Here is a 20959-nt window from a genome sequence, read left to right on the forward strand (position 1 = left end):
CCAGAAGTCTAACAAATCTCCTATACCTACTTAAAGCCTTAGGTCTTCCCAGAATCTCTGCCCTGAAGACACCATTATTTCCTTCAGCAACTCTCCACCATTCCTACCCCTTTACCTCCTGCATCCCTACTCGTCACTCCTGATGCCACCTTCCTATACAACCAACATCCCTCAAGCCCATGATCTTACCACTACCAAATACTACCTTTCCCAATGTCCATCAGACGTTTCCCAACGTCCTTCAAACACCAAATTCACTACCTCATTCCTCATACATCTTACTAACTTTATCCCAATCCACAATTACTTTTCATTTGAAGGGAAGGTATATAAACAAATCTGCGGCACAGCCGTGGGCATCTGTATGGCACCCTCCTTTGCCAACCTTTTTATAGGCCATCTAGAGGAGGCCTTCCTAGCCTCTTTAAACACCGAAGCCCTAGTCTGCTTCAGGTTCATTCATGATACCTTCATGATCTGGACTCAGGGCCAAGACACCCTACCGTTGCTCCTTCACAGCCACACCACCTTCTATCCCACTTCACATGGTCCTCCTCAACCCAGCGTGTCACCTTCCTAGATGTTGATCTCCTCCTCTCAGATGGCTCCATCCGCACCTGTGTCCACATTAAACCCGCAAAACAGATCTCCCATGCCATTTCCCCTCATACTCCCAATCCTCTCACCACCTCAAGAAGAAGCCAAAAAAAGTGTCTCATACACCACCCAGTACCACCCTGAACTGGAACAACTGAACCACATCCTTTGTCAGGGCTTTGACTCCCTATCATCATGCCCTGAAATGAGGGACATACTACCAGAAATACTTCCCATCCCTCCTAAAGTGGTGTTCCATCACCCACCCAACCCCCACAATATCCTAGTCCATCCCTCTGCCACTCCCAATCCCAACTCAAGACTTGCACAGTTCACCCAGTCAGCGCTTCCTATTCCAGGTGTGTCACAGATTTATCCTACCTCATCAGGGGCTGGGCCACCTGTGAAATCAGCCACATTATTTACCAGCTCTGCTGCAGTCATTTCACAGCTTTTTATGTTGGTTTGACCACCAGCCAGTTGAGCACAAGGGTGAATGGCCACCCCCAAACTTTGGCCAAGAGTCAAGAAGTAGACTATCCTGTGACACAACATGCAGCTGAACATAACATGCTTAATTTCATAGCTGCTCCACCACCACAGCCACCTGGATCCTCCCCTCCACCACCAGCTTTTCTGAACTGCATAGATACAAGTTATCCTTACAATACATTCTCTGCTCCCATAATTATCCCGGCCTTAACCTATGGTAACGTACTGTTCCCATGCCTCCCGCTCTGTGCCAAAGCACCTGCCTGTTCTTCCCTGCTCCTCTTCTTTTTTGCACCTACCTGCCCCATAACCTCCTGCCTCAGTGCCTGTTGGCATTCTAGTCCCTGTTCACTCTATCAGACAGTGTTTGTCTCGCTCCTCACCCATACACTTCTATCCCCTCCTGCTCCCCACCCCCTCAGGACTGCTACTTGCATCCCACGTGATAGCTCCATTCTGGCCCAAGATGCTCGAATTGGCAGTCATGTGAGCATGAGGTGTGCTTGTTTGCATGTATGAATGATGTGTGTTTCTCTTTTGCTGATGAGGGCTGTGGAAAAAGGCTTTATGTAACTGTATTTTAATCATGCCTGTCTGCAACTTAACATGTCTTCTTTATAATAAGTACCAATCTGTTTTCCCTATATTGTTGATAGTTCTAACTGAAGTTTCCATAGTTTGATTTTGCCAGACCTAGCCTTAATTCCTGACAATGTAATCTGGAACACAGCATTGCATGGCAGTAGATCCGGACAGGGGAAAAACTGAAAAAGAAGAGAATCGAAGTAGTTGACATTTAATGTTACACAAGTAGGCTGAGAATTAATTGGAGCAATAAGGTAAGATTAGGATCAGCATGGAAAGAAACGTGAAAAGCATTAAGCAGAAGAATGCACAGAATGATAGGATGTATTAAGACATCAGGGAATAACTGTAGGGAAGGACAGACAGTGGAATGTATTCAACAAACAATTGAGGACACTGTGTGTAAGTGTTGTTCTGAGAAGAGGAGGGGGAGGAGAGGAGGAAGACGAACAAAACAATCATCCAGTCTCTTTGGACTGAGAGAGATCCACCATGGATGTGCTGTAGTGTTAATAACCCAGTCACCTTCATTCTACTGATGCATGACTCACCTTCTCTAGATCAGTACTTTAGAGTACAATGGAAGAGTAGTGGAAAAGTGAGTATAGCTTTCTCATTCTCTCTCTCTCTCTCTCTCTCTCTCTCTCTCTCTCTCTCTCTCTCACACACACACACACACACACACACACACACACACACACAAATGCACATGTGCCAGTTGCACAGAATGAATTCTTGCTTCACAGCAATACAAGAATTCTAACACAAAGAGAAGCTTCAACGAAATTGAAGGTTGTTCCACTGAGTCTTGAATACCAAACTTAGATAAAGCTGATATGGTATTCTTCCTTTTGTTATTCATTATCTTCTTCACCTCAATTCAAAGGCTTTTGTCTCACCAAAAGCAAAAATAAAAACTAGAGTCAGGTATCGCTCCCTGACAGTCTTCTTTTTCTTGTTTTCCATCACAGAGCCAGCTATCATCACATAATACTATTATTTCCACAATTCTGCTATTTACTTCTATAACAATGATACTTGATTCGCATTATTAAAGGAAGTGGCACAGTGGTTAAAGTGCTAGAATTATACTTACGTTTTCTATGATTCCCTTAAACTGACTATTGTAAACGCTGGGATGGACCTTTGAGAAGGACGTGTACGAATTTGTTCTCCATCCTTATCCTAGCCAAGCTTGTGCAGCGCTTCTAATGACTTCATCACTGATGAGATGTTAAATCCTAAACTTTTTTTCCTTTGGATCTTGTGGATCTGTTCAGAATATAATTTTAGGGAAAACACTGTTTTTGTGATTTTCTTTTGCTACTGCAGTTGTTTCAGAATTTGCTTGTTCAGGTAACTGTAGTCTTTGTTTAATTTACAGTTAACAGAAAAAGTATCTTAAAAACATACACCTTCTGTATAATGATATTAACATTTATATACAAAAATATTTTACATATTACAAAACAATTTATATGAATACAAAATAATTCACAGCACATAAATAGTACACCACTCTACTAAACATAAAAGTCAAAACATTGGTAGGATGAGCAACAACAAAATGTACAGCATCATTTTGTAAGAATATGTAAAGTTTAAAAATTGTATGTTGTTTGGGAAAATTATGCTTATAATAAAATATGGCAAAGGATTCACCTTGGTTATGTTCTTCAACATTGAAGATACTACAATGTCAACATCTTCCAAAAGATATGGATTTATGTTTCTCTTGGTGTTTTGTCCTTTGTAGCTCTTTAGTGAGGTAACTATTGTATTAAACATTTCAAAACACACTCCTCATTCACACAGAATTACTTATATCATATAAATTCATATTTTGTTGCTGCAGATATTGTATTGACAGGTCTGTGAAATCAACTCTTCTTTTGACACTGACATGTACAAACTCATTTACATTTTAATACAAATAGGAAGAGTTGTTTTATACACATACAAAAAGATTGCCTGCTTCAGTGGTGCAGTAGCTAGTGTCACTGCCTATTAAAATTAAGATCTCCATTTCAGATTCTTCTGAAAATGAATAGTTTAGGAGAGGGTCTATGCATTTGCTTCAGACTCATAATAAAGCAGCAGTGTCACTTGCCTTGAAACCCACTGAATTAGTAAGAAGCCAATGGGTCTGCACAGGGCCGTGAGTCACATGACATTTCTTTATTACAAAAATAAAAATCAGTATCTGCATATAAAATTTTTCAGATGTAGTTTTGGTATTTCAATGTAATCAGCAAGATGAATGGAAATTTATATACAATGTAAGTCTGTTATAAGAACTCAAAATATATACAATGTGTTTCAATTCTTAACCTTACATCACTACACACACAACACACACACAGAACATTAACTTCTGATTAAAAAATACATATAGATCAGTGAATCATTGGTAGTGAATCACCTCTCTCTCTCTCTCTCTCTCTCTCTCTCTCTCTCACACACACACACACACACACACACACACACACACATTCTTCCTGACACTCACTCACTGAGATGCTCATCAAATGCTGATTTTTGCCCAGTCTTTTCATAATAATGCATAGTCAGATAGTCAGTTTGGTTTATGCGATATGTAAAAGCTATTAATACATCTTGAAACCTCATACTTGGCCCTATATGTGCAACCATTTTTCACTAGCTCTTAATTAGAGAACATCTCACTTGATTCAAGTAAAATCACCTGATTATGCATTCAATACTGCTAAAAACAACATGCAAAATGTACTCTCATATACATAATACTTATTTATAAGTGTGATTAAAGCTTTGTTTGTAACAAAATTGGGTGTTCAGTAAAGCAGAATGACAATATATGTCACTGATATGTTGTTGATATGGCACAGAAATGATGTTGCCTAGTGAACATAGAATGGATAGAGTTTTGCATAATGTAAACAGCAGCTTCCATAGTTATGAGAAATGAAGATAATTTCAACAATGTACTTTAAATTTATTTGTCAGTATTTTTTTGAACCGATTTGTCAAATGCTGTCCTCCGTGGAACACTCTAAATAAATTCAAAACACAGAATATTACCTTATAATTTCAATGGAACAGTGAGTCGGTACATATATTTTCACTTCTCGCCTTTCAGTTTCGACAGTGACTTATCCCCTCGTAAGGGACAAGAATTACTGATAATACGGACAGTCGAGGCTGATCAAAAGGAAACAAATAGAAATAATGTTATCTCTTTCTGAGCTACTATCAGAAATTGGAAGAGAACCTGTTGATGCCATATGGTGCTTCTTATAACTACTGCATGAAAATGAGAGCATCGTGACTGGTGGCAAGAGTGCTGAGGTGTATTCGGTATTCCAAAAGTAGTTAAAGCTAATACTCAACATTTGTCCACTGTGCCAGTTAAGACAAAGTATTATTTTAGGACATATGCTTTTGGAAAGTGAATTTCAGTTAAAAATGTCCACAGCTTATAGCTTTTCTCTGCTTTCACCTGCTAACAGATGAGAATCCTTGGTGTATTCATCATTATGGAGTAACCCTGTTTTCTCTTCACTTGCAGCAGTGCCTGGTTCTATACCAGTGCTGCTGTACATTGAGTCATATACCGGATTTGCAAAATTGCCAGTCTGTAAAAAAAAGGAGACAAAATTTGAAATAAAGAAAATTTACATCAGATGAATGGTTTTGAAATTTTACACTAGATAATAGTTAAATGAGAGTAGACGCACACTACCCCTGCCGAGAGAGAGAGAGAGAGAGAGAGAGAGAGAGAGAGAGAGAGAGGTGGTGGTGGTGGGGGTGGTGGCTTGAGTAGGTGTCAATTTCACAAGATGCAACTCCCACTATGGCTCATAGAAACATATGTGGAACAATCAAACACTTCTAGATTTTTCAGCCACAAATCTGCTCTCTGGGAAGAAAGGAGGAAAAGAGTTAGGGTGGAGTAGGAAATAAGAGTAGAGGGTCACTCTCTCATAAACAGTATTAAGAGAGATGTAAGTTTATTTTATCAGCTTTGGTGAAAAAAAATGAAGAACACATTACTTTTATCATCAGATAGCAGTGTCAAGCTTTTAATACCTACGGCTATAAGTGGAACACTAATAAAAGAGTAAAAGAACTACAAAAGAAAGGTTTACAAATGAAGAATGGAAAATTATAATGAAGTCTGCTAAGGAAATAAACAGCTTATCTGTATCAATACAGCTTTGGACGGGTTATATTTTATAGAAATGAATAATTATAAATGAGATGTTGTTTCAATAAAAATGCAACAGAGCCAAAGGTTTTTCACAAAACTGACATGGCAAGAAATCTGTTGAATCTACAGTATAACCAGCTTTTATGTTCCCAGAATTAATGTTTTCCTGCTGCTTATGACATTTTTTATCGTTCTTGCCAAATTTCCTATGCCCACAAAGTTAATTTGCACCCAATTTTGTGTCAACATATTTATAATTTTCCCACAATTTACCCATTATGAAAAAGTGTTTGTGGAGACAAAATGATGCTGGCATGATGTTAGACATCCAATAGTGTTTATAAAGATTACACGGTTAAGCTTCTTTACACCAGAGTGCTATACTCAGCGGATATCAAACGGTCAACGGGTAACAGTCGGAACAATTCGTGCCGTATCTCCTGCCGCTGCCAAGCTCTATTTGGCATCGTGGCTGATGGAAATAACTAGATTCGTTTGAAAAAAGATATTATGACCAATCACAACCATTTCCAAACTGTCTCTACTGCGCAAACACATTTTTGTAATGGTTGTGATCACCATGACACCTTTATCGAATCATATTTAGCGTGTTTCAGCTTTTGGCCACTCGTAGTGCTAGCTGACACCGTCATTCACTTTTGCATTGCTCAAATGTTTGTACTTTATAGTATAAACACAGTGCCGGTTAAGTAATGTTTTCATGCTGACCAAAACGTGTTTCGAGAATTTGTTGTCAAGCGCAGTATTTATGTATGATTTTTTTTGCAATTTTACATAGACAAGGTGGGCGATAGTTTGTGTGTGTGTGGTTTTCTACATAAGTGAGGAGGCACAGTACCTGATAACCTCAAAAAGGAGACTACAGGAGAGACGCAGAACAACACATGCAAATGCAATACAAAATACTTGTCTACAATATTTGCACTTGATAGTAAGAAAAAATTCTCGAAATACGCCATGCAAAGCATGAAAAATTACATAACTAGTGCAGTATTTCATTATTTAAACGACAAAAGACAGCTACAGGCTTTCAAAAACATTGATTATAACGTATGAAATTGAGTCAAACGTTCCTACTTTCCAGACAATTATCAATTCTAGTTACATCAGCAGTTTTTATTAGATAGTAAACCTTTATTAGGTAATAAATAAGTCCCTGACAAGTCTTTTGATGCATGTTATGTATGTATATCACACATAAAGAGCAAAACTGCAAGGGGGTATCCTATACATAACTTCTACAGCTTAAAACATTATTTCCCACATTTTACATTTTCCTGCATTAATCATACTGAAAGAAATGCACGTGTCACAGAAACTGACAATGGCCAAGAGAATGGTGTGCTGACTACATGGCCCTCTATATTTGCATCTGGTAACTCCATGCAATGCAGATGTCACAATGATCAATTGGCTCCTTTGGGCCTTCCAGGGCATCAGTTTAGTTTAATTTAGAAAGAGCTGCAAAAAGGTCCAAGAATCCATACATATTATAAAAATGTACATACATAAGTCTGTGTTTTCCACATCTCCTCCTAAATCACTAGACCGATTTTCAACCAAATTTGGTACACATATCACTTATTGTCCTGAAAGAATTGCTGTGGGGTAACAACCACCTTCCTATCAAATGGGTGGTGGTGAAAAAGCAGTGTAGCTCACAACACACTTCATTCATCCATCCAATATTTCAGAATGAGAGCACATATTAACTTCCAACAAAATTTATACATAATTTCACACCTTTACTAAAAATATTCTTGCTGACAACCCCCCACTCCCCCCCCCCCCCCCCCAAAAAAAAAAAGATGAAAGAAAAAAGTTTATCACACACACCTTTTTCCTGTTCATGCAGTAAAACTGCTGCATGAAGCATGACACTTTTACTTATTATGTCTTTACTATTAACTTTATTTGTCACACACTTTGCAGACAGTATCCACATACATGACTGAATCTATCTACAAAAATATGTCAATGTACAACATATAGTTCAGTTGATATGACATCATAAACATTGAGCTACGTGAAAATCAAACCACAGGGCAAAATTCAATAGAGATACAAGTGAAATTTGTGTACAAATATGTGTGAAATATGTGTGAAATATGTTAAATATATTTGACACTGTGTACACTGTCAAGGGTATGGATAAAAAGCTCATCCTGAACCCCTGTAACAGTTTCAACCACATTTGGTACACATATTAGTTATGATCTGTAAAGAAATACTGTGGGGGTAAGAACCACCAGCTTCTTATTGTGGTGGGGTGGTAACATGGAGAGAGAAGGGTGGGGGGAGGAGACAGACAAACAGAGATGAGGAAGGACGTGATAAGGGAGAGAGAGAGAGAGAGTGGGGAGTGGGAAATGGACAGAGAGAGGTGGGAGGAGGAGATGGACAGAGAAAGGAAAGAGGAGGAGACAAACAGAGAGAGGAGGCAGGAGAAGCTGAATAGTGAGAGAGGAGAGGGGGAGATACAAAGAGAGAGATGGCAGGTGTAGATGGACAGAGAAAGTCGGAGGAGGAGGAGATGGAGAGAGGGGGGGGGGGGGGGGAAGGAGTGGATGGACTGTAGGAAGACTGGAATAAATACACTCCTGGAAATTGAAATAAGAACACCGTGAATTCATTGTCCCAGGAAGGGGAAACTTTATTGACACATTCCTGGGGTCAGATACATCACATGATCACATTGACAGAACCACAGGCACATAGACACAGGCAACAGAGCATGCACAATGTCGGCACTAGTACAGTGTATATCCACGTTTCGCAGCAATGCAGGCTGCTATTCTCCCATGGAGATGATCGTAGAGATGCTGGATGTAGTCCTGTGGAACGGCTTGCCATGCCATTTACACCTGGCGCCTCATTGGATCAGCGTTCGTGCTGGACGTGCAGACCGCGTGAGACGACGCTTCATCCAGTCCCAAACATGCTCAATGGGGGACAGATCCGGAGATCTTGCTGGCCAGGGTAGTTGACTTACACCTTCTAGAGCACGTTGGGTGGCACGGGATACATGCGGACGTGCATTGTCCTGTTGGAACAGCAAGTTCCCTTGCCGGTCTAGGAATGGTAGAACGATGGGTTCGATGACGGTTTGGATGTACCGTGCACTATTCAGTGTCCCCTCGACGATCACCAGTGGTGTACGGCCAGTGTAGGAGATCGCTCCCCACACCATGATGCCGGGTGTTGGCCCTGTGTGCCTCGGTCGTATGCAGTCCTGATTGTGGCGCTCACCTGCACAGCGCCAAACACGCATACGACCATCATTGGCACCAAGGCAGAAGCGACTCTCATCGCTGAAGACGACACATCTCCATTCGTCCCTCCATTCACGCCTGTCGCGACACCACTGGAGGCGGGCTGCACGATGTTGGGGCGTGAGCGGAAGACGGCCTAACAGTGTGCGGGACCGTAGCCCAGCTTCATGGAGACGGTTGTGAATGGTCCTCGCCGATACCCCAGGAGCAACAGTGTCCCTAATTTGCTGGGAAGTGGCGGTGCGGTCCCCTACGGCACTGCGTAGGATCCTACGGTCTTGGCGTGCATCCGTGCGTCGCTGCGGTCCGGTCCCAGGTCGACGGGCACGTGCACCTTCCGCCGACCACTGGCGACAACATCGATGTACTGTGGAGACCTCACGCCCCACGTGTTGAGCAATTCAGCGGTACGTCCACCCGGCCTCCCGCATGCCCACTCTACGCCCTCGCTCAAAGTCTGTCAACTGCACATACGGTTCACGTCCACGCTGTCGCGGCATGCTACCAGTGTTAAAGACTGCGATGGAGCTCCGTATGCCACAGCAAACTGGCTGACACTGACGGCGGCGGTGCACAAATGCTGCGCAGCTAGCGCCATTCGACGGCCAACACCGCGGTTCCTGGTGTGTCCGCTGTGCCGTGCGTGTGATCATTGCTTGTACAGCCCTCTCGCAGTGTCCGGAGCAAGTATGGTGGGTCTGACACACCGGTGTCAATGTGTTCTTTTTTCCATTTCCAGGAGTGTATATATGCCAGGTACTCAGCTAGTACATATATAAAATTCAGATATTTTGGACTAAGGAAAGGGGGAAACTGCTACAACTGATGTGGGAGCAATGTTGTAAAATATGTGGTGGAAAGCAATGGTGGAACACAAAAAGGTTGAAGGAAAGGCAGGAAAAAACACCATAAATAAAATACCTTTAAAGGAACTGAATAATGCTTAAGATAAGTCGAAGAAGAATCAGCATAGATAACACCAAATCCTGGAATATGAAGCTCTGATTTAAAAGACTTTTGTTTGTTTCAGTGACGTGTTTTGGAGGAACATGTAGAATTATGGTAGACAGGAATTTTGGCCTGTTTGTACCATGCTGTCACTCATAAAAATATGAATGAGAAATTGTGCTATTAACAAGCATACATCTTCTGATTCTAATTATAAAATGTTAAAATAAGGACAGATAATTATTGATCTCTCATATAGCAGCATCATAGCTTGCAAGACAGGGGGGTGAACCAGATCCAGATCGAAGTGATGTGGTAGATTAATGAATGTTGGCCCGGTACACCAGCCAGTCTGAGAGTGGTTTCTAGGCAGTTTTCCACATTCACAGTGGTCTCCAATCCTCACCTCAGAAAATAAGATATATAAACAAATAAAATACGATAACAGAGAGAGGGAGAGAGAGAACACGGTTTCCATCGCTTAGGTGAACTGACAGTTGTGGCGACAGGGAGAGCTCCCAGCCACAACATAAAATAAAATAAATTTGCCAAATAATGAAAACAGCAGACCACATATGACAGGATAAATCCTAGGAAATGAAGAGTACAGGTAATAGTTAATATCAAGATTGAAAACCAGCAAAATGGCTTCTGAAAATTCATGTTGAATATTGATAAGGCCTATACAACAACAAATAATAGATGAATAACAAGGATATAGCTTAAAAGTAGTACATTAAGTACATAAATTCTTGATTTTGAAGCTTCAGAGGCAGTAGGTGCTAACCACATATGTATGTGAATCATGTTTATTTACGTTCCACCTACAGTTTGGTCAACGTACCTTCATCAAATTATAAAACCAACTAATATAGATTACAATAGCATGGACACACTTAAAAATGGAAGACCACATATTTGCCAATGCGAACTCCTGAGAACTCATCAGAGTGAATTTGAAAATTTTAGCAAATGAGAAATTGGTGAAACAATTAACCAAAACATAAAAAAGTGCCTAATTATGGTAGGGTTACACTGATGAAGAAAGGCAGACTAAGAATGTTTGAAGCCAAGGTATGGGATGGATGGACAGGGTAGAAAAGAAAAATGGATGAGAGGAGAAAAAATGGAGAGAGGAGATTGGAAAGATTGTACAAATTTGGGACTAATAGATTTTCAAACCAAAGGCTTCACAGGGCCATAAAATGTATGAGGGACATTTTTTTGATGGACATTTCAAAAGTCAGTTTTGTGATTGTTTCTGTAGGAGAAGGTGGTAAACTAGGTGTCATGAACAAATGCCATATGAATCCACATCCATTGCTGGTTCAACAAAACGAGAGGTGCCAGTGAAGGAGGACTGGCACATGTGCAGAGTGCCGAAGAAGAAGAGTAGCAGGAGACTGGCATGCCCAAGGCTATTCAAGTACATGTCACAATGGCAGACGGACATGTGCTAACAGTGACATTTTGAAAAAACAGGACTTCTGCTGGATGTTCGCGTCATTCTCACATGATATTTTGACGGCATAACTCACTGTCTTCTTCAGGTGCTACATGTGAATGGTACTTAGGCAGATTGAGTCCAGTATTTATGCCTGTAAAGTGCTGGGCATAAATACAGGACTCAATCCACCCAAGGACCATTCACGGGTAGCACCTGAAGAAGACAGTGAGCTTTGCCATCAAAATATCGTGTGAGAGTGACGTTTTTTCAAAATGTCAACAGATCGCTGGGAAAGCCTGAAGAATTACATGTACTAATAATGTGATAACCAATGGTAGTGTGTGCTGTTATCCAGTATGAATGGGCTAGAGTGGAACTAGTGTGACCATCATCCATAAATGACTACAAACTGTGCATGGTGAAGAGGTCATGTCTCGCCAAATGGTTGGTCGCTGTTGTTCCACATTCAGAGAAGGAAGGAAGTTGTTGAGGATGAAAAATGAAGTTGGCGTCCCTCCACATCCATAACTGAAAACAACACTGCTACAATACAGGACATTGCTTTAGAGGACCGGTACATAACAGGTCAGACATGGTATCCACACTGCATATTGGCCATGCTCAGGCCCATCACATGCTCCATGGTAAGGTGAGTCCTGAGAAACCTGACCCCGGATTACAAGAGTGCAAGAATTAGAATCAGCATCAAACACTTGATGCAGTATGCATGAGAGGAGAATGAGTTCCTTTTCAGAATAATCACAAGTGATGAGACATGGGTGCAGCACTATTCCCAGAATCCAAGGCCGCCTCAGTAATGTGGGAGTATTCCAGTTCATCAGTGAGGGAAAAATTCTAAGTGTCGGCCTTTGCAGGAAATCTTATGGTCACAATGTTCAGGGATGTGGAAGGTGTGATTTTCCTCGATTTCCTCCAGCAAGGGAACATCGATAAGGCACCCTACTATGACAATCACACCAATCTTAGGTCCACCATTTGAAGAAAGAGACAAGGGTTCTTGAGTGAAGGTGGTGTGCTCTTGGACAACAAGACAAAACCACACACTGCAAGGCTCACACAAGATCAGATTTATCGCTTTGGATGAGAGAGTTTGGGTGACCTGGCCCACAGCCCCAATCATGGACCATTGGACTTTCACTTGTTCCCTGCATTGAAAGCTGCGCAATTGGGATGTCACTTCCACACCAATGCAGAGGTGGAGCAAGCTGTGTGACAATTCTTTATATTGTAGAGCACTAAAGTTTTACCAGAGTGGTTTCTTCAAACTGATTGCATGCTGTCACAAATGTCTTAATGTCAGTGGTGAATATATAAAAAAATAGTGCAAGGTGTATAGCTCATGATGCCATTGTGTATTTGTTTTTGGCAATAAAGCTTCCATGTGAAAAACGATGACAAAACTTACTTTTAGAACATTCTTTGTACTTGGAGGAAAAGTATCTGTTGACCTATTCAGTTAATAGGAACTGTTTATTTATTTATTATGGGTTGGTGTGGGGGATGTCCTTGCGGGAAGAGTCACAAAGTATTTTTAAACTGTGTTGTGTTTAGCAGTATGTTCCCAACTTAGTTGACTATGATTGCTGGTCAGCAGAGTTTGCAATTTTGATTCATACTATTGGCACCTATTTGGTGAATGAGTTACACAGAATACTGCAGTATAACAACAGCAGAGTTCATAGGTGATATGGCTGCTTTCACAGATGACTCAATTTGTGGTCCAGTATAAATTACCTAAAACAGGTAGAAGGTAGAGGAAGGTGGATACTTGGTATAGTTCCTACACCTGAGTTGCATACAAGATTATCATCTGTGGGATATCAAGTAAGAGAAGCATAATGAATTGATCACAATAATACACAGATTACGTGAATGGCAGAATACAACTTTCATATTCTGTATCTTGAAAACTATAGTCTGAATTCGAAGTTAGCAAGCAGTATCATTAGCTTTATTATGTGACTGCCACACACACAGCACTTCACTTTGAAGGTGTGTAGCAGTTTTTCCTTGTAATTACTGTGATATACTTCTTTTTCTCTTAACTAATTTATAATGGTAAAACTGCTTACCTTATCTGCATCAAGTGTAAAACTCCTATCCAGAACATCTCCTTCATCTTCAGCATCTTCACGCAAGTACATAGGATTACTTATTTCCACATTCTCCTGCATCCTAGTGTGCATGAATGGCTTTCCACTACAAATAACAGAAATAATAATCATTATTTGTATGTTTCATTATTTGTTAAAGATGAGATTACTTAAAAGAATATGTTAATTTCAATGCTGCTAAAATAAGACAATAAATATTTATCATTTATCATAGCACATCAGTGAGCAGTCTGTTCATTCTAATTTGCCATATCCGTGCAAACATGGAGAGGAGAAGTATCTAATTATTAGAAAGAGTTATAAATCATGGCCTCACATGCAGTAAAAACACTGCCATTTGTCAGCAACTGGGAACCTAACACAAACAATGTAAAATGAGACAATAACAGGAGATAAGTTAACTAGTGAGTAAATTAAAATGTATGCAGTGGGAAATACCAACCTAACAGCAGTAACACAGGTGACAAAACCCTCATAAATCAAAATACAATTACAAGAAGTATATATTGTGTACCACTGACAACCAAACTGATGTGGGCCTGTAAGGGTATGGTTTTCTTTTGATACATCCACAGGTGTCACTGAATGCTGTGTTGGAGGGGCATGTGGCCAGCATACTGTATTTACTCGAATCTAAGCCGCACTCGAATCTTAGCCACACCTGAAAAATGAGACTTGAAATCAAGGAAAAAAAAATTTCCCAAATCTAAGTTGCACCTGAAATTTGAGACTTGAAATTCAAGGGGAGAGAAAAGTTTTAGACCGCACCTCCAAATGGAAACAAAGTTGGTCCACTGCAATATGAGACACAATTTAGGTTGAATGAATGACAATACAGCTACAGTAGTTTGGTTCGAGTCGTAAGCTTAGCAGTTAAGCTTTACCAGATAGGCATTGCTATGCATCAGGTGCTCCGTCCGTATTTATACGGCTACCCTTCCGTTTTCACGAGCTCCGTCTGGTTTGAAGTGATTGCTTATTTTTCTTTGATCTGATAAGTGCTGTTCTCTTTGGTATAGGTTTTTACGTCACTCTAAGCTGAAAATGCATTATTGTACTGTGTCATGCATTGTTTGTCGCATTCTGATAATGAGTGTTTACGACTTGTCACCATTCATGGCATGGCTTGCTTTTGTGCGCGTTACCGCAGCTTACAATAAAAAAAAGAGAGGAACTGTCTCATTAGTGAAACAATGGCAAGAGAATGCTATTTGTTGTTACTTACACTGCTGCTTTCTTTGATAATGATGAACAAGAACTAAATAACAGACTGTGTATGATAGAAGATGTTCTAAACGAGAGTTTAGCGAAAATTTTTCTCCATTTGAAAATCTTTGCAGCTCTTTAGTACATTACATTATGCACAGAAATTAGAGTCATCTTAGATTTAAAAATCTAGTCAGTTGCCGTGCTTCATTTCTGACTGTATCACTATTTGGCATAAGAATAATATGAATATAAACATGACATGATATGTATATTCTCCCGCGCTTGCTGTTGTCTCACTCTAGTTTCGTAGTTTATTGGGCAGACAGGATTTATATGAGATAGCAGCAAACACGAAAGAATACATGGCAAAATGTTTACACTCATATTATTCTTATGGTGAAGAGAATACTGCATGTAATTCACAATTCATAAAAGTTCCTATTAACAACCACCTCTTGTCACAGGTAGGAAAAAATTCAGAACGTAGAGTTAGCCATATTGACAGACAAACATTCCACACAGTCTTGCCAGTCGGATTTTCATAGTACACTGAAAGGCTGCTACATTTGAAGATGAACAATACGGAATTTGTATTTACTTCATTGGATAATGTATGAAAATGCAGTTGTCGAAACTCGGGTCGGAGGAAAAAACCTCGTCTTCCACCTTTTTTTTAAAAAAAATTATTTACTGACGCAGAGGGTTTTGATGCCAGTATTTACCTTTGTGCCTGTAAAGCATGCCTGTGTGGCGCTACATATATTCAACGGCAGACGTCAGTTGTGGTGGCACCTACCAACATTTTTCAGAACTTCCGCTTACTTTGCACTCGATTCTAAGCCGCAGGCGGTTTTTTGGATTACAAAAACTGGAAAAAAGTGTGGCTTAGATTCGAATAAATATGGTACTGCTCTTCCAGCCCTATGTCAGTTTACAAGACTGGAACCGCTTCTCCTCAATCAAGTAGCTTCTCAGTTTACCTCACAAGGGCTGAGTGCACCCAACTTCCCAACAGTGCTCGGAAGACAGAATAGTCACCCATCTAAGTGCTAGCCCAGCCCAACAAAGCTTACCTTTCGTGATCTGATTGGAACTGATGTTACCGCTGTGGCAAGGCCGTTGGTTTTTGCAGTAATGTAGTCAAATGTATTAATGACACAGTGTGGTTCCAATTTAAAAGGTTTTCATGTGGTTCAGATTCTAATTCTCATTAATATCAGTCATTCGCAATCTGCAATGCATCCTGTTCTATTCATAAATCGCTGATTATCTTCACAAGAAGCTTCGGCCTACTATTTCATACGTTACGTTTTTTTACATAATAATTTTATTTGTCAATATTAAATTATATTTTTTGTGTCTTTTAACAATGGTATCTATGAAACAGTACACTATCTATATGAGTTGGGCAGTTCACAATTGTTGAATATTTCTGTTATAAAATTCTGAAGAGATTATCTACACAATAGTGCAATGCCAGACTGATTTTATATTGGTGCTGTCCTCCCTTTTCAATCTCTAGTGATCTCATTGTTAACAACATGTTGAATATTAACCTTCATTCTTTTTACTATTTCCTTCTTTTGGCTCCTTACACTTCTTGCTGGTAGCATTACCAAAGCAATGACATCACTTTTGTTGGTTACAACAAAATTAAGTTCCTTTTAAGTCCCCATTAATATAAACAAATGTTTGAAGACAAAATCACCTTTGGTTTCCAATGGAGTAGTACAAGCAACCACAATTGTGATTCTGATACTTACTGGGAACCATATTTCAGCAAGTGTCTTGCCTACATATGCACGAATGAAATTTGTTCCCGATCCTCAAAAAGTATTTATGAAATATATATTCAGCAGTTCTTTCTCTGGTTATTGGCGATCAAGCTTCAAGCTTTCTATCAGCAAGAAAGTTTGTTGCAAGAAAGTAATCTGGACTTTGCTTCAGCTGAAACTTTGCTCTTTCTCCATCAACAGATTGTGTAGCCACTGGGATACAATCCACCACCAATGAGCAATATATTGACATTGTTACAATTCATGTAAGTAAAATATCAGAAAAGCAATTAAACCAATGTTGAATATTCTACAGTGCCCACAAAATCATCAGAGGGTTTATTTATAAAATAGTTTTTTGTACCTCTATTTTGGCTTAAAATGACTTGAAAATAAATGTGGGATCCTTTTGTGATCCTTGGAACACTCTTTCCAACCAACCACACCGTTGCTTCTTCACAGTGGACACATAATATTCGATTTTTCATTGGATTTTAGAAGCATATTATTTACTCTAGCTAATTTACACTTGTTTTTAGTGATATCTTTAAAGTGAATGGTGATCTCGATATTTTTGATGGTAATAATTGCTTCAATTATCTACTGTTGAACTTGATGTCAAAATTTTACTGTTTTACAAAACAAGTTTCTCTTAGAAAGGAAGAAAAAATATATGTAAATAGTTCCTACATTTCAAATTTTTACAGGCTCTAAAGTCTCTCTCCGTATATATCTATTGACATCTATTTCGGCTGAGGCCTTTTGCTGTGGCTGACTGGATTGCCTTGAGATGAAATATCTAAAGTGCCTCAGAAATTAACCATTAATACCCTCTGGCATCATTACAGCAAACTCCCCTTCAGTTATGAATGACTGAGGGAGATAGTTTGACACTTTTTACTGTCTTTTAATTTTTATATATTTTTATTAAGTTTGGCTTTTAATTTTTACATAAGGTTATTTCTTCTCCTTGATCATTTATCAACTTGTATAGAAATTTATTTCAGTTTATCTCATGTAGCTAATATTTTGTAGCTGATAATGGGACCATCACAAATCAAGCAACAGTTCAGTTGAAAACTGAAAAATTATTTGAAACCTAAAACAAATGAGACTGATTTGAACCTTGCACCTCCTAGATATGAGTAGAATATATATATGCCACTGTGACATCTTCATTTATGATAAGGCAGAGCATGCAACTTGATGTTTCATTTGTTTGTAAATTAAGCAGTGTCATTTCAATAGTGGAATAGTTTAATTAAAGGTATGATGTTTTAACAGCTGAACTGCATCTTTATATTAAATAATTCACTGTTTAGGATAACTGAGCTTTCTAGATATTATTCTTTGCAAACACCTGATATTTCACTGTTTTACAACAATACAGTTCAACTAAAATTACAAATTAATTTCTGCTTCATTTTTGGGTGAACATTTTAATTCAACACCAAAGTCCTATATTCTCCAAGAGAAGAAGCTTGTACAGCTGACACAACAAGACACATAATCCTAACTTAAACGTTATAGAGACCGTGAGCAAAGTAAATGGTGCAAATTTATAAATTATCGACAGCTAAACTAGACTTCTCAGCTAGCTTTGATGTTACAAGTAAGAATTACTAAATGTATCAGAAATGCAGCATTAAAATGTATAATATTTTTCTTTGTTTTATGCAAATGATGGGCTGCAAAGTTTTGAACACAATAGTTTCATTTCCAAATACAACAAATTTGTTTATGCCAAGGTACAATATGTTATGACAGGAAATTTGAAGCCCAAAAGTGTAAGGCAATTAAAATAAATAATAACATTCGCTATATGAAAGAGTAGTAATTGCAGCATCTCTTGAACATTAAAAAAAACCACACAGAATCTAAATTAGTAATATTTTTTTTAAAAAATTTATTACTAATATACATTGTAATATCTTTTGGACAAAACCTCTTAAAATGCCAAAAGCTCTACAGCACAGAAATCTTCACTTACCCACGTCGTCCTCGGAAAACAAAAAATGCAGCTGCGGCAGCAATTAATACCAACAGTGTCACTACAACAATCACAATCACAATAATAACAGGCTGCCTATTGTCCTCTGCCTTGCCTGGTGTGGCTGTACCTAAGCTGACTGGTGTCTCACAACGTGCACCTCCAAATTCTGGTGGGCACCTGCAAAATTTTAATTTCTCTGGATATAAATGCTGTACAATAACATATTAACAGCATACATGTAGTTTTAAAAGGTGAAAGAGAACTAAATTTGCCACTATCAAAATGCAATCCTAGAAAACGGAGTGCTGAGGTTACTACAAATATGTAAGGTATCCATCTAGCATATTTCCACGTGTCTACTATGTGAATGAGTATTTAACACAGGATGTGTGATTTACAATAGTTGCCAGTAGAGGTAGTGCTTGAAGCTTGCATTGAGATAGGTTAATTACTATGGATTTATTAAATGCAGTAAGAATAGTGAACCTGCTACAACAACTCAAAAGAGAAATGATGATGTATTAATGCACCAAAACTTGTGCTGTTCAACAAGCACGTTACTGGCAATGCTGTCAAGCAAAAGGATGAGTAATGACAATAGTACACCAACAAATGTTAAAGCAGGATGGACAGGATCAGAAGATGACAGTGTGGAAGAAGAGTATAGATGAAAGAAGCTGTTTAAGTTGACCAAGCTGAACAACATGTACTACAACTGAACAGATGAGCTTACAACAACCAACACGCCCATACACTAAGATCGTGGAAGTCACATAGCAGAGGCAAAAAATGCTTGCATACTTGTGTGTGATAGGTCATCCAGCTTCATGCCCACTGTCACAGGAACTTGTACATTAATAACAAAAATAATATGCTGCTCCTAACAACAATTTAAAATCAGAGATGGAATAACAATAATACAAAATAGATAGTTTCTTACTCACCACACACAGTAGACACTGTGTGGCAGACAGGCAGAGTGTGTGTGTGTGTCTTCATTTGAAGGGGATCCATGTCTAATACTTTATAATATTGAACAGTCTTCTTTTGACGTGTCTGTCTGCTACTCAATGCCTCCTCTATGTGGTGACTAGCAATCTACCCTATTTCACATTGTTGTAATCTACAGATAATTCCAATAACAACCAACAAGAATAGATTAGAACTAATTGTAATTTGCTGTGAGTATTCTTCACAGAACGAACCTGCAACGGGTGCTTCTGCCCATTAATATGCACACTGGAGAAGAAAACTGGCCTCCCCCAGGAAACACAATGCCAATACAGTTTTATACAGCCTCCTATGCTTAATAAGGCCTGAATTCAGTGAGGAAGGGAGACTAAGGCCAATCACTGATGACGAGATCCTATTAAGACAGCGAATTGCAGGGATTTAGATTGCTACATTTCACCTGCTGTTCCAAATACTCATATTGTCTAGGGGATTAAGTTAAGGTAATCCAGTGGACAATTTGAGCTATGATAAGTTGCCCAAGTTTTCGTCAGACCGGGAACGTAGTAATGTGTAGTTCTTTGAACACATTTGATGTCACATTGGAAGACAGTGCAACCCTCTATTTCCCTATTTATATAAGGGTTATCCAGAAAGTAACAGACAGTTTGGTCTGTCATGGCGGTGGGCAGAGCTGTGGCCACCATCTTGGCACCATAAAGTTCCTCCACTCAGTACGCATCCAGCGGTGGTAGTGTGTAGTCTGTGGCTCTGCTACTTTGCTTTGTGTGACGTGTTAAAATCTACGCTGCAACAGAAAATCCCGCCACTTGTGAGGTGCGTTCTGTGATTAGATTTTTGTTGGCAAAAACTGCAAATCAATTGAAATTGACCTTTTGTCACGATAAATGTACGGTGTGTGTACAGAGATGGAATAATGAGTGAGAGCCAATGGTGCATTGGTTTTTAAACATTGCTGTACCAATGTTCATGATGACTGCAGTGGTAGGTCTAACTTTGAGACTGACAAACTGGTGATGAAAATCAGTGACAAAATTCATGAAAATCATCCTTTCATGATTATGGAGCTTTTGCAATATTTTCCCCAAATTTCACATAGTTTGATGCATGAAACTGAGGTTATTTGGTTACCACAAATTTTGTGCTAGGTGGGTTCCCTAAATCTTAAAGGAAGACCACAAAAAATGGAGACTGGCTGCAGCACTGACCTTCCTCACAGATTACAAGAAAAATGGTAATGAAGTTATCAATTGTATCATAACTGGGGATGAGACTCGGATGAATCATATCAATTGTCAAACAAAAAGGCAATCGACAGAACGGA

At 39.2% G+C, this 20959-nt stretch overlaps 1 protein-coding gene across 1 annotated transcript in view; it reads right to left on the reverse strand.

The window, feature by feature from the left end:
• Nucleotides 1–4110: 4110 nt before the first annotated feature.
• The window catches only part of LOC126092185 (low-density lipoprotein receptor-related protein 1), a 772271-nt gene continuing 755422 nt past the window's right edge, over nucleotides 4111–20959 (reverse strand). The window contains exons 74-76 of the mRNA XM_049907661.1: nucleotides 18661–18840; nucleotides 13645–13771; nucleotides 4111–5288 (exon numbers count right to left, since the gene is read on the reverse strand). Of these exons, the coding sequence (XP_049763618.1) occupies nucleotides 5130–5288; nucleotides 13645–13771; nucleotides 18661–18840 (466 nt within the window). The 3' untranslated portion in view covers nucleotides 4111–5129. The remainder of the gene's footprint in view (nucleotides 5289–13644; nucleotides 13772–18660; nucleotides 18841–20959) is intronic.

The sequence above is a fragment of the Schistocerca cancellata genome, chromosome 7 (assembly GCF_023864275.1).
Source record: "Schistocerca cancellata isolate TAMUIC-IGC-003103 chromosome 7, iqSchCanc2.1, whole genome shotgun sequence".
Taxonomy (NCBI): domain Eukaryota; kingdom Metazoa; phylum Arthropoda; class Insecta; order Orthoptera; family Acrididae; genus Schistocerca; species Schistocerca cancellata.